The sequence below is a fragment of the Jaculus jaculus genome, chromosome 1 (assembly GCF_020740685.1).
Source record: "Jaculus jaculus isolate mJacJac1 chromosome 1, mJacJac1.mat.Y.cur, whole genome shotgun sequence".
NCBI classification, from domain to species: domain Eukaryota; kingdom Metazoa; phylum Chordata; class Mammalia; order Rodentia; family Dipodidae; genus Jaculus; species Jaculus jaculus.
In genome coordinates, this window is record NC_059102.1 from 314,838,299 (window position 1) to 314,852,829 (window position 14,531).

General features: G+C 43.9%; 1 protein-coding gene across 1 annotated transcript in view; it reads right to left on the reverse strand.

The window, feature by feature from the left end:
* The window catches only part of Sdhc (succinate dehydrogenase complex subunit C), a 48,929-nt gene extending 40,222 nt beyond the window's left edge, over window positions 1-8,707 (reverse strand). Inside the window, exon 1 of the mRNA XM_012951852.2 lies at window positions 8,661-8,707. Within this exon, the coding sequence (XP_012807306.1) occupies window positions 8,661-8,680 (20 nt within the window). The 5' untranslated portion in view covers window positions 8,681-8,707. The remainder of the gene's footprint in view (window positions 1-8,660) is intronic.
* Between the last annotated feature and the right edge of the window lie 5,824 nt (window positions 8,708-14,531).

Sequence of the window (14,531 nt, forward strand, 5' to 3'; positions counted from 1 at the left end):
ACATATAAAAAAAAAAGTAGACTATTTAAATGTCCATCAATGTGTGAAAGGATGAATAAGCTGTGGTATGAGCTGAATAAATAAATAAATAAATAAATAAATAAAACCCTCAAACATAAAAAAAAAAAAGTTCAGTACCAACATAAAGCCTGATGTACAAAATGAAACATGCAGGCAAGATGCCCTCCGGTCATACTTTCTCTCTTTACTTCCATCCTCACAGATAAATAAATAAATATTAAAAACATGGAAACCAGGTATTTAATCCCAGCACTCAGGAGGTAGGAAGATCACTGTGAGTTTGAGGCCACCCTGAAATTACATAGTGAATTCCAGGTCAGCCTGGGCTAGAATGAGACCTTACCTCAAAAAAACAAAACAAAGCAAAACAAACAAACAAAAAAACACATGGGCTGGACAGATGGCTTAGCAGTTAAGGTGATTGCCCTACAAAGCCAAAAGACCCAGGTTTCATTCCCCAGTACCTACATAAAGCCAGATGCATTTGGTGGCACATGCATGTTGTTCATTTGCAGCTGGTAGAGGCCCTGGTGCACCCATTCTATCTGCCTTTCTTAAATAAATAAAATTTACAAAAATATAAAGTTGCCAGGCATGGTGGTACATGCCTTTAATCCCAGCACTTGGGAGGCATAGGTAAGATGATCACTCTGAGGCTACAGGACAACCTAGGCTAGAGAGAGACCCTACTTTGAAAACTCAAAAATAAAATTTAGGAGAAAAAAAGTCCCAAATTTTCTAGAAGAGCTCCTGTCCATTATACCATTGATACTAGATCATTTCAAGAACCTCTTACAGTAGCACATTAGAAGGACCCACTATTTGAAGGGAAAAATATCCAATGTCCTTCTTCAGTTTTTCCCTCTTCCCTTCAGAGGCAAGAGGTGAATACAGACATTGTATATCCAGGGCTGTCAGAAAGAAGTGGGAACAAAACTCTTTAAAAATCAACTGAATTCTCTGAAGTTGCAGGGCACACATTCCTCAAGCCAGGCTAGGCCCAGTCAGCCAGCTACCCAGCAAGAGTTTGCAGATGTGGGTTGGAATCTATGGCGTGTTCTATCTAGTGCTATTGTTTCCCAAATAGCAATGTAAGCGTTCTACACGCCCTACAGAAATGAGTGCACAAACCTTTTTTAAAGTGTGATAAAAGTAGGTATCTGTCCTTCATTTCATGGAAACCAGGAACTCTGAAAAGACTTTCCTCTCTGTGGATGTTATAGCTAGCTGGGCATGGTGGCATGCAAACACCTTTAATACCAGTGGAGAAACTGAGGTAGAAGGATCACCTTGAGTTCCAAGTCAACCTAGGCTAGCGTGAGACACTGCCTAGAAAAAGTAACTACATAAAATCACCACCACCACAACAAAATGTTATAGCTAGAAGTAACAGTACTTTGTTTTGTTGGTCATTAAGTTAGAAGCTATAATTTCTTCCTTTCTTTCTTGTTTATTTATCTGAGAGAAAGAGGCAGAGAGAGGGAAAAGGAGAGAATGAGCGCACCAGGGCCTCCAGCCACTGCAAATGAACTCCAGATGCATGTGCCACCTTGTGCATCTGTCTCACATGGGTTCTGGGGAATCGAACCTGAATCCTTTGGCTTTGCAGGCAAGTGCCATAACCACTAAGCAATCTTTCCAGCCCCAGAAGCTATTACTAGTTAGTGTTGTTCCTTTCCAAATACATTAAACATGTCTCCCAAAAATATCAATTAGTCAAACCATTTTTAAAAATATTTTATTTATTTGCAAGCAGAGTCAAAGAGAGACAGAAATACAGAGAATAGGGGCATCCAACAGCTGCAAATAAACCCGAGATTCATGATCCACTTTGTGCATGCGGCTTTAGTTGAGTACCAGAGAACTGAACCAGGGTTGTTAGATTTTGCAGGCAAGTGCCTTAACCACTGAACCACCTCTCCAGACCCCAATTAAATCATTTTTATTTTACTTGTTTTTTCGAGGTAGAGTCTCCCTCTAGCCCAAGTGACCTGGAACTCAATATGTAGTCTCTGGGTGGCCTTGAACTCACTGTGATCCTTGTATCTATGCCTCCCAAGTGCTGAGATTAAAGACATATACCACCATGCCCAGCTCACATCATTTTTAAAGTATTCTCTGGATTAGGACAGAAATACAGAAAGAATATTAAAGAGCCCAGCATGGTGATGCATGCCTGTAAGCACAACAGTAGTGAGGCTGAAGCAGGAGGACTGATTATGAGTCTGAAGCCAGCCTGGGCTATGTAGTAAGACCTTGTTTCAAAAAAAAAAAAAAAAAGGGCTAGAGAGATGGCTTAGCGGTTAAGTGCTTGCCTGTGAAGCCTAAGGACCCCGGTTCGAGGCTCGGTTCCCCAGGTCCCACGTTAGCCAGATGCACAGGGGGGCGCACGCATCTGGAGTTCGTTTGCAGAGGCTGGAAGCCCTGGAGCGCCCATTCTCTCTCTCTCTCCCTCTATCTGTCTTTCTCTTGGTGTCTGTCGCTCTCAAATAAATAAATAAAAATTAAAAAAAAAAAAAGAGCTGAAAGTTTAAAAAAGAAAAAAAAAAAGAGATGGCGTGGTAACACATGCTTTTGGTCCCAGCACTCGGGAGGTAGAGGTAGGAGGATCACCATGAGTTCGAGGCCACCCAGAGACTACAAAGTGAATTCCAGGTCAGCCTGGCCTAAAGTGATACCCTACTGTGGTGGAGAAGGTAAACAGGGCTGGGGAGATGACTCAATAGTTAAAGGCACTTGCTTCCAAAGTGTACTGGCCTAGGTTCAATTCCCCCAAACTCACATAAAACCAGATGCACTAAGTGACATAGGCATCTGGAGTTTGCTTGCAGTGACAAGAGGCCTTGGTGTGCCCATTCTCTCTCTTCTCACAATAAATGAAGGTTTGGGGCTTTTTTTTTTTTTTTTTAAGTTAAAAGGTGGGAAGTGTTCTTGACAGTAACACCCAAGATTGTCCTCTAACTTCCACACATGCATGCGCATGAACCCACACACTCATACAAAACCTCCAGGACCTTCCAAGACAGGGTCTTAACTATTTAGCTCTGGCTGGCCTGGAACTCATTACATAGGTCAGGCTGGTCCCAAACTCATTTACTCCTTCTGTATCTGAGGGGCTGGAGAAATGGTTCAGTGGTTAAAGGAACTAGCTTGCAAAGCCTGATGGCCTGGATTTGATTCTCCAGTACTCACATAAAGCCAGACACAAAGGTGGTGCATGCATCTGGAGCTCATTTGCAGAGGCCTTGGTATACCCATATTCTCTCTCTAAAAATAAAGGAATAAAGGTACCAAAGCCTGGAAATCTGTATTCAATTCTCCAGTGCTCATGCAAAGCCAGATGCAGTCTGGTGCACATAGAAACTTCTGCATTCATCTGGAATTCATTTGCAGTTGCAAAAGACCCTCATGGATACACACATACACACAACCCTCTCTCAAGTGCTGGGATTACAGGTATGCACACCACGTCCAGCTGCGTATGCTTGTTGTTGTTATTATTATTACTTTTACACAGGGACCACTCTGTAGCACAGGCTAGCCTCAAACTCACAGATTCTTTTACCTCAGCCCCCAGAATGCTGGGGGACTAAAGGCATATACCACCACATGCTTATCTTTAAAAGCAGTTTCATGAACTGAAAGTTAACCCTCATATTCTACAGGGGTTTCACTTATCACATTTAACCTGACAAGCAGTTGACTCTTGGTGGTTTGCGCTTCAGCAGCATAAACATCATTTTAAGCTTTGGCAGGTAAGTCATTGATTTTCTGCCAGTGGAATTTGTTTTACTCAGCTGCATGTTCATCCCAAAGTGACTGTTTAGAGAATATATACGATATGGAGTACCATTCAAAAAACATGACATGGGGGCTGGAGAGACATTTTAGTGGTTAAGACTCTTGCCTGCAAACCCAAAGGACCTAGGTTCCATTCCCCAGTACTCATATAAAGCCAGATGCACAAAATGGATTTTGTTTGCAGCAGCAAGAGGCCCTGGCATGCCTATTCTTTCTCTTTCTTTCTCTTTGTCTCTTTCTGCTTGCAAATAAATAAATGAATAAAAAAATTTTAATGACATACAATACTCTGACAACTAGTAATTTTCAATTAACTAAGAATTGAAAATGTTTAACTGGTGGGGGCTGGGGAGATGGCTTAGTGGTTAAGGCACTTGCCTGCAAAGCCAAAGGACCTAGATTTAATTCCTCAGAACCTACGTAAGCCAGATGCACAAGGTGGAGCATACATCTGGAGTTCATTTGTAGTGGCTGGAGGCTGTGACATATCCATTCTCTATCTGTCTCTCAAATAAATAAAAATTAAAAATTAAAAAAATAAAATGTTTTATCTAGGGTGAAAGGCTATGGAGATGCTGCTCAAAGGATATAAAATTTCAGTTAGATAGGAAAAATGTTTAAGAGCTCTATTGTCCAATGTTTTATTTATTTATTTCTGTGGAGTTGAGAATTGAACCTAGGAAATCATACATACTAGGCAAGCATTCTCCATTGAGCTATATCCGTAGCCCAGATTTTTATTTTCTTATTCCCCTCCCCCCCCCATCCCGAGATAGGCTCTCTCTAGCTCAGGCTGACCTGGATTTCACTATGTAGTCCCAGACTGGCCTTGAACTCACACCAATAATCCTATCCTCCCAAGTGCTGGAATTAATGGCATGCACCACCATGCCCAGCTCAGATTATTTTTTAAAGGATACACTAATGAGGTACTAGGTAATGTTTTGACACATGTATACATTGTACAGTGTTTCAAAATGGATGATTTGTAGCTAAGAATACTATATTATATACTTAAAAATTGTTAAGACTAGATTTTAAGTGTTCTCAAAACAAAAAGTATGTAGATAACATGTGTTGACTGACTACATTTAGAACATACAATGTATACATATTCCCAAACATCACTGTACACAAGTATATACAAGTTTTATCAATTAAAAATATACCTTTCCAATAATTCTCTCAAATGAACCCACATTACTGTTATCAACTCACAAATGAAGAAACTACAATTCATAAAAACCCTGAACCAGAATTGTCCAAAATAAGTGAAATTTGTGATATAATCAGAACTAGAACACACCCCATAGAATTTCTTTAAAAGTACTTCCTTGTAAGGTTAAATCAGCATATTGGAAGCAGTTCAAATCATTCTAGTGAAATGGTTATTAGACTGGGAACATCATTTTGTTTTAATTTTTGAACTAAACTTCTAGTAGGAGGAGGGAAGCTTATTTTCCCTGAGATTGCTCACGTAGCTGACTGAGGCTGCTCTTAAACTCACCATGCACCTGAGCATGACCTTAAACTCCACTTCCCAAGTGCTAGGTTTACAGGTATAAGATGTCATGCCTCACTCAAGAGGTCTCCCCCCAACCCCCCAATGTAGGGTCTCATTCTATCCCAGACTGACCTGGAATTCACTACTTAGTCCCAGGCTGACTTCAAAGTCAGCAATCCTCCTACCTCTGTCTCCTGAGTACTGGGATTAAAGGCATGTGCCACCACATCAGGTGAAAGTTTTAATTCAGTATTTTCCCCCCTAACAACAGCAAAAAGAAAATGAAAAAGAAAAAAGAAAGAAAACCCTTGTGAAGGCTGGAGATATGGCTTAGTGGTTAAAGCGCTTCACAGAAGCCTAAGGACCCAGGTTCACTTCCCCAGAACCCACATAAGTCAGATGCACATGGTAGCACATGTGTCTGGAGTTCATTTACAGTGGCTAGAGGACCCTAATGTGCCCATTCTCTTTCTATCATATATATGTATTTTTTAAAGAAGTCCTTGCTAAAGGCAGAGTGCTGTCTTCCCATGAGAGCTTCAGATTGCTATTAATGAAAAATAAGGCTATTTCTTGGCATGTAATCCAAGTGTGGAAACCACTACACAACTCAAAATTACAGTATCTGGATACACTTGAATATGACATGGGACTGGTCTCAGGATTCCCCCAGCTGATATCAAATCCTTGGATGATTATGTCTTTTAATTCCCCCCACACACACACCCCAATATTTGAGACAGAGTGTCCCTTGGCATATCAGGCTGGCCTGAAATTAACAGCAACCCTCCAACCTGTTTTTCAAGTGCTGAGTTTACAGGCATGAACTTCCACAACTGGTAGACTAAATTAAGCTCTTTATGTGAATTGGGGAAGTGCTGGCTTATTTTCTGTACATACTCCCATACACTTTCATTAATCTCAAGATTACTTATTATGCCCACTGGAACATAAGTTATATAAATAATTGCTATACTGTATGGCTTAGGGAAATAACATGGGAAAAATATACATATGTGGTCCAGATACAACCACTCATAGGCCTAAGCACACACTAGAACGAGAAGCAAAGCCAACAATTACCAGTAAGTGCTGGAAAGCACCTGAATAGTGAGGCTACATTCAGGTATACTCAGCATAATGCTTGGCAGGTGGGAAATTCACACTTTGCTTTTTGGAACTTGTTTTTCAAGTATTCTACTTCTGAGGTTGGTTGAAGATGGGCAAGTGATCTAAAGGCTCTATAACACTGCTGGAATCCTTAAAATGAATTGCTTGGAACTCATATGATCATTTCAAGTTAATTTTTTAATTAAAAGTTTATTTATTTGCAAGCAGAGAAGAGACAGAGAAGAATTTGTGTGCCAGATCCTCTAGCCACTGCAAACAAACTCCAGACACATGCATCACTTTGTTATCTGGCTTTACATGGGTAATAGGGAATTGAACCCAGGTCGTTAGGCTTTGTAGGCAAGTGCCTTAATCACTGAGCAATCTCTCCAGCCCAGGTTAATCTTTTTAACTTACAAAAATTAAATTTTTATTTATTTATTGGCAAGAGAGAGAGAGAAAAAAAAAAAAAAACAGACAAAAGGAGGCAGATAGAATGGGTGCACCATGGCTTCCAGCCATGGCAAATGAACTCCAGACATAGGCACCACCTTGTCCACCTGGCTTATGTAGGTCCTGGGGAATCACACCTGGGTCCTTAGTCTTCACAGGCAAGCACCTTAGCAGATAAGCCATCTTTTCAGCCCTTAGCTTTATTTATTTATTTGCATGGAGGGGCATGCATGGCAGGATCCTTTGCCTCCACAAATGCCCATTGGGGCCATCTCCCCTACCCCCTAAAGTTAAGTTTTAATTCATCCTAAAGACTCTTTCTTACTTGTTTTTTCGAGGTGGGGTGTCTCTCTCTAGCCCAGGCTGACCTGGAATTCACTATGTAGTCTCAGGGTATCCTCAAACACAACAATTCAACTGCCTTGGCCTCCTGAGTGCTGGGATTAAAGGCGTGCATCACCAAGCCTGGCTAAGATTCTTAATATCTACCAAAAAACTCAACAGCTCTCAATTTTAGTGGAATAACCTGGAATAAAGGGAGCAGCTCTGGAAAGCCAGGATTTGTTAATAGTTCACAGAAAAGAACACACAAAAATGAAAGGCAAGAAGAAATTGAAGGGTTAAGATGACTGACCTCAACTCCTAAGGAATCATTTTGTCACACAGAAAAACTAAACAAAGTCCTTCTATTTTTATACTGCATGATTGAAGTGGAAAGAGAAATGAAAAGACGTTTGGGGAAATCAGGGATTGAAATCTCAACAGCACTGAAGCTAAGTTTCCATAACAAACAGTTTCCAAAAATAGGGCTGGCACAAAACTGTGCTGGGATTTGTACCAGAAGAGTCTAAGGGCGCTAGCCACTTAGGACTAGAAAGCCTCCGAGGGCAGAACATGACGTAGACAGTGAAGAATTAAGAATTAAAATATATATATATATATATATATATATAATATATATATTAGACTAGTGAATTGACTTTTTAGACGAAAATTAGAGGGGGGAAAAAAAAAACACCTCAAGGCCGGGCGTGGTGGCGCACGCCTTTAAACCCAGCACTCGGGAGGCAGAGGTAGGAGGATTGCTGTGAGTTCGAGGCCAGCCTGAGACTCCATAGTGAATTCCAGATCAACCTGGGCCAGAGTGAGACCCTACCTCAAAAAACCAAAAAAAAAAAAAAAAAAACACCTCAAATGAATTCCCCGGGGAGCAGCAGTGACCCACCCCGGGCTGCTACTGCCCCTGGCCGGCACGGAGGGGGTCCAGGCTTCCTGCGCCCTCCAGGGCCCGTTAGGACCCTGGACAGTCCCCGCCGGAGGCCAGCAGCACCGGGTGTCCGCAGGAGCTCGAAGCAATGGCAGCGTGCACCCAGGCCCCTCCCGCCCGCCCTTAAGTACAAGGCCTCGAAGCCGCAGGCCCCGAGCTCGGCTGACCCCAACGTCCAAGCCATCTTTAGCGGCTCATCTTTAGGTCTGCGTGAGGTCACGAGGTCAATGCGGGAGAAGCGTGAGCTACGGCTTAAGTAGAAAGGGCCACGGCCGAGCGGCTCCTCGGTACGGGCGGTGACCTCGAAGCCCTACCGAGGCTGAGGGGGGGGGGGGAGAAGCCGGAGGGGCGATCTCGAGGCCTCCAGCGGCGCGGCCTCCACACCCTCGGACCCTCTCCCTGCCCTGCACAGCCTGAGCCGCTGCCACCGGGACGTGGAGGGGGGGTCCCGTCCAGGTCTCCCCAGGGTCGCGGGCACGACTCCCAACCCCACACTAAAGTCACCTCAGCAAGAGCGCAGCCATCTTGGATTTCGGCCTGGACGGAAGTGACGCACGCCGCCGCCGGCCACGTGACCACGCGGCCCGCGGCCGCCCGCGAGCCTCCTCCGCCCAGCGCTTCCGCGTGGCCTGAATGCGCTGGCTTCTACCGGTATTTCTGCCGGGGTTTTGGCAGACTGCAGTCCGCGTTCGCGTTCGTGTTGTGGCGCTCTGTAGTACCAGGGTTTGCCCAGACTTTTCACGGAGGATTGCTCTGACCCCGTTACACACACCCACCTCCCTGTGCGGCCTGAAAACGTGGGAATTGGCTGGCAGAGACGCCCAAGCAAGACACTTTAGTCTTCCTGCTTTGATGTATTTATTTGAGAGAGACAGAAGAAGAGGCAGATAGAGGGAATGGGTGCTCCAGGGCCTCTAGCAACTGCAAACAATATCCAGACGCATGGGTAACCCTGTGCATCTGGTTTATGTGTGTCCTGGGGAACCGAACCTGGGTTTTGCAAGCAAGTGCCTTAACCACTAAGCTATCTCTCCAACCCCTTGCTTTTTTTTTTTTTTTGTATGATTATTTATTTATTTGAAAGAGAAAGAATGGGCACACTAGGGCCTTCCGCCTCAGCAAATGAACTCCAGACATACGAGCCCTCTTGTACATCTGGTTTATGTGGGTCTTGGGGTATCGAACCTGGGTTCTTTGGCTTTGCAGGCAGGGCCTTAACAGCTAAGCCATCTCTCCAGCCCTGCTTTTTTTTTTTTTTTTTCTTTTAAATTTCTTTTCTTTTGTTTTTTCTAGGTAGGGCCTCTATCCAGACTGACCTGCAACTCGCTCTGTAACCTCAGGCTGGCCTCGAGCTCATAGATCTCCTATCTCTGCCTCCTGAGTGTTGCGCTGTCCTCGTTTTAATGGGAAGCCTCAGTCACAAAGAGATACACAAACTATGGGCTGGGGAGGTGGCTCAGTGGTTAAAGGTGCTTGTTTGCAAAGCCTGTTGGTGTGGATTTAATTCCCCAGTACCTATGTAAAGCCACGTACAGATATACACGATAACTTTTTAACTATTTTATATTGATTTATGAGCATGTGGGAGAGAATATGGACATACTAGAGCCTTTTGCCACTGCAAACGAACTCCAGGCACATATGCCACTTGGTTCACCTAGCTTTACTTGGGTACTGTCCTTCCACAGGCCCTCGCTCCTATCACTCCCTGACACACATTTTTTTGGTGCTGAGGCTTGAATCAAGGCTTCATGATGGACTAGACAAGCAGTCTTTAAATATTTATATATGTGATGGGCTGGTGAGATGGCTTAGCAGTTAAGGCACATACTTGCGAAGCCTAAGGACTCAGGTTGGATTCCCCAGTACCTATATAAGCCAGATGCACAAGGTGGTACATGTGTCTGGAGTTCATTTGCAGTAGCTGGAGATCCTGGTGTTCCCTTTCTCTACCTGCCTCTATCTCTCTCTCTCAAATAAGTAAGCGTTATTTATTTGAGAGAGAGAGAGAAGGGGCAAGCCGGTGTCTCCAGCCACTGCAAACAAACTCCAGGCACATGCACCCCCTTGTGCATCTGGCTTATGTGAGTACTGGGGAATGGAGCCTGGTCCTTTGGCTTTGCAAAGCACCTTAACCACTAAGCCATCTCTCCAGCCCTAGACAAGCACTCTTACCACTGAGCTATATCCCCAGTGTAAGACCCCATTTGGGGAGCTGGGGAGGACTTCCACACCATCATTTTCAAGGTCAGGATCCTCCTCTGACCACTCTATTAGGCCCCTCAATTCCAAGACTTGTGCCACTGGATGAACTAGACTCCTACTAGCCAAAGACAACGTGGCTTTGTTTCTTGTTTGAGCACTGTGTGGGTGCCACCCACAGCCACAAGAACCTAGGGTGCGGAGGAGAACCCGCTTTGATTTATATATACTGTATACAGATGGTTCTGAGAAACCCAAGTACACGAATCAATTGCAGAGACTGAGAAAAGAGCATGAATAACTGAGAAAGGAATGAAATAGAATGCAAAAGTGCTTGACCCTGGCCAGGGGGAGTGAAGGGAGAAAGAATAAATCGAGCAGCTCAAAGCAACTCCTATCTTGCAGTAAAACATTTTCAGTTATAGTTCTATTCAGATCTCACTTATATTTAGCACTCTCCTGTATTGTTCCTTGCAAGATTTAAATAGCACAAGTTTGCTTTTTTCTGCATCAAATTAATATTATTTTGCATTCTGTAATGCTTGACAAGGAAAGCATATTCATAGACTTTAAGCTTGGAAGGGATTTGAGAGGCTGTTTTTTGTTTTTTTTTCTTTTTCCTCCAAGGTAGAGTCTCACTCTAGCCCAGCCTGACCTGGAATTCACTATGTAGTCTCGGGCTGGCCTCAAACTCACTATGATCTTCCTACCTCTGCCTCTCAAGTGCTGGGATCAAAGATGTGCGCCACCACACCCGGCTTGAGAGGCTGTCTTATTCAACCTGCTGTCCAGGGCAAGAATGTTCTCTACAACACCTCTTGGTCTTTAGGACTACCATAGCACATTCACTGATGTATACCTCAAAAAATAAGTTGCACTGAGAAACTTTAGTTTTGGTTTCTTTTTAATTAATTAATTTATTTATTTATATCAAGGCCTCTAGGAGTTACAAATGCACTCCAGATGCATGCACCATCTTATGAATCTGGTCTTACATGGGTACTGGGGAATCAAACCCCTGGCCATGAGGCTTTGCAGGCAAGCACCTTAACCTCTTAGCCATCTCTCCAGTCTCAGTTTTGGCATTTGTCAAAGTACCACTGGAACAAATAAAGGGAGATGTACTGAGAGACCTGGATAACCATGGGGGCTACGTCTAGTCCTCAGAAACTGAGGACAAGAAGGTTACCTTTGTCTCACGTGAAATCAGCCTGCTGCTAGTTTTCTTACTTTTTCTCGCAGTCCACTTTCTGCAAATCAGTTACCATAAAGTTTCCCTTAAGGGTATAAAACTCACTGGGTGTGGTAGCGCACGCCCTTGATCTCAACACTGGGGAGGCAGAGGTAGGATCACTGTGAGTTCGAGGCCACCCTGAGACTACATAGTGAATTACAGGTCAGCCTGAGCTAGAGTGGGACCCTATAAAATTCAGTAGATTTGTATATTCACAAAGTTGTGCAACCATCACTATTATTTGATTTAGAATATCATTATCCCAATAGGAAAGCACATACCATTAACCATCATTCCCCATTTCTCCTGAATCTCAGACCCTACAATCTTCTAATCTTTCTGTTGATATGGATTTGTCTATTTGGAATATTTCATATCAATGGATCATACACTATGTGGAAAAAAAACTTTCGAAAAAATTCATACTGCGTGTGGTAGCAGCTCAAATAATTCTAGCACTTGGGAGACTGACACAAGAGGACCACAAGTTTGAGACCAGCATTGGTTACATATGGAGACCAGTCTCAAGACAGAAAAACAGTTTTAAATAGATTCATATAGCATTACAGGCTATTTCCAAGGCTCTTGGTTTCCCACCAGGAATAGATGGTAAAACCTTATACATGCTTGGGCTGCAAGGTCACTGAGAAATTTTGCTGGAGCTAAGCTGAAAAACCTCATCCCCGTGGACCAGCTGGCTGAAAGCTGGAAAAAGCTATGCTGCATGCAGCCCTAAGGAAAAGAGAAATTATCAATGGTGTTGAACAGGATGTGGGGGCAATCTGACTGCAGTGATCATCATGGTTGATTCAGCTGACCTGGCTGGCTAGGCAGGTGTCCCCTTCCTTCCTCCACTCCAGGTGCGTCCCTCCCTAAGCTGTGTGCTCAGTCAAAGAGGACGACCTTCCCCAAATAAAGGAGGACCAGTCTTCAGCCAAGGGTATACGAGTAGCTGTGCTTCCCTGCTAGAACCTCCAAACAAGCTCTCAATAATGTTGAACAGCACTGGACATTGCAAGCCTTAGGATTGGCCAGCTAGGCCAAGTGTGCCAACTGGTGCAATAGTGGCCTGTCTGTTATGGGGGAAGCCATCTGCTCTGTAATTGGAACTGGAGGCCCACACCATGGGAGGGAATATATGCCTGGTACTGAAACCCTAGTCAAAAGCCTATGTCAGGGAGGTCATGAGCCCTAGGGGTGTATCACCTGCTGGTGTCTGGCTAAATGCATACATTACACTCACTGAACTGCCCTGTGAGCACTTTTCTTAACGTTCATAGCCATATATTAATGCTACTCTCACTTTTGGTTAGAGAAGCTTCTCTTTTCAGATGGTGGTCACCTCTGGGATGACTCAAAAGGCACCAGAAAATCCAGGTGTGGTGGTGCATGCCTTTAATCCCAGCACTCAGGAGGCAGAGGTAGGAGGATAGCCGTGAGTTCAAGGCCACCCTGAGACTACATAGTGGATTCCAGGTCAGCCTGGGCTAAAGCAAAAAAAAAAAAAAAAAAAAAAACAGGGTTGGAGGGATAACTTAGTGGTTAAGGCATTTGCCTGAAAAGCCAAAGGACCCAGGTTTGATTTCCCAGAACCCATGTTAGCCAGATGCACAAGGGGGCACATGCATCTGGAGTTCATTTGCAGTGGCTGGAGGCCCTGGCATGACTATTGTCTCTCTCCCCCTCTTTCTCTCTATCAAATATATGACTAAATAAAAATAAAATAAGTAAAGAGCCACACATGGTAGTGCACGCCTTTTATCCCAACACTTGGGAGGCAGCGGTAGGAGGATCACCATGAGTTTGAGGCCACCCTGAGACTACATAGTGAATTCCAGGTCAGACTGGACTAGAGTGAAACCTTACCTTAAACCCCCCCCCCAAAAAAATAAATAAGTAAAAGGAAGAAAAGAAAGAAAAAACAAAAGGCACCATAGTGCTGAGAAGAAATGACAGAGGGGTGTTCAGCACTGAAACATCTCTATTACACCTTCCAAGGCTCAGGGTCCATTGCAGAAGAGATGGCGGAAAGAATGTAAGAGCTAAAGGAAGGGTAGAACTGCTTAACGATGCACTCTTCCAGACACAAAATGGCTTGGATATCCTTGCAGTGTCTGGTACTACCTACACAAGACCTTCATAATAGGAGGAAAAGAAGATGACATCAAAATAAAAGACTAATTGAAAGGGGGAGGGGATATGATAGAAAGTGGATTTGTGTGGGCTGGAGAGATAACTTGGTGCTTAAGGCACTTGCCTGCCAAGCCTAAGGACCCATGTTCTACCCTCCAGATCCCACATTAGCCAGATGGATAAAGGTGAGGCAAGCTCAAGGTTGCACATGCCCACTAGGTGGCACAAGCATCTGGAGTTTGATTGCACTGGCTGAGGCCCTGGTGCACCCATTCTCTCTCCCTCCCTCTCTCTCTCTTTCTCTTTCTCTCTTTCTCTGTAATATATATAATAAGTGGATTTCAAGCCAGGTGTGGTGGCACACGCCTTTAATCCTAGCACTCAAAGAAGCAGAGGTAGGAGGATCACCATGAGTTGGAGGCCACCCTGAGACTACGTAGTGAATTCCAGAATTCTAGGTCACCCTGAGCTAGAGTGATACCCTACCTTGAAAAAAAAATTGAATTTGTGAAGGGGAAAGTGGGGGAGGTAAGGGAATTATCATGGCTTATTGTCTATAATTATGGAAGTTGTCGATCAATAAGAGTTTTATTTAGGATTTGGAGAGATGGATCAGTAGTTAAAGGTACTTGTTTGCAAAGCCTGCCAGTCTAGGTTCAATTCTCTAGTTCCTGCATAAAGCCAGATACATGAAGTGGTACACGCATCTGGAGTTTGTTTGCAGTCGCAATAATTCCTGGCACGGCCATACATTGTCATTTCTTTCTTTTCTTTTTTTGTAAAAGACATATTTATTGGGCTGGAGA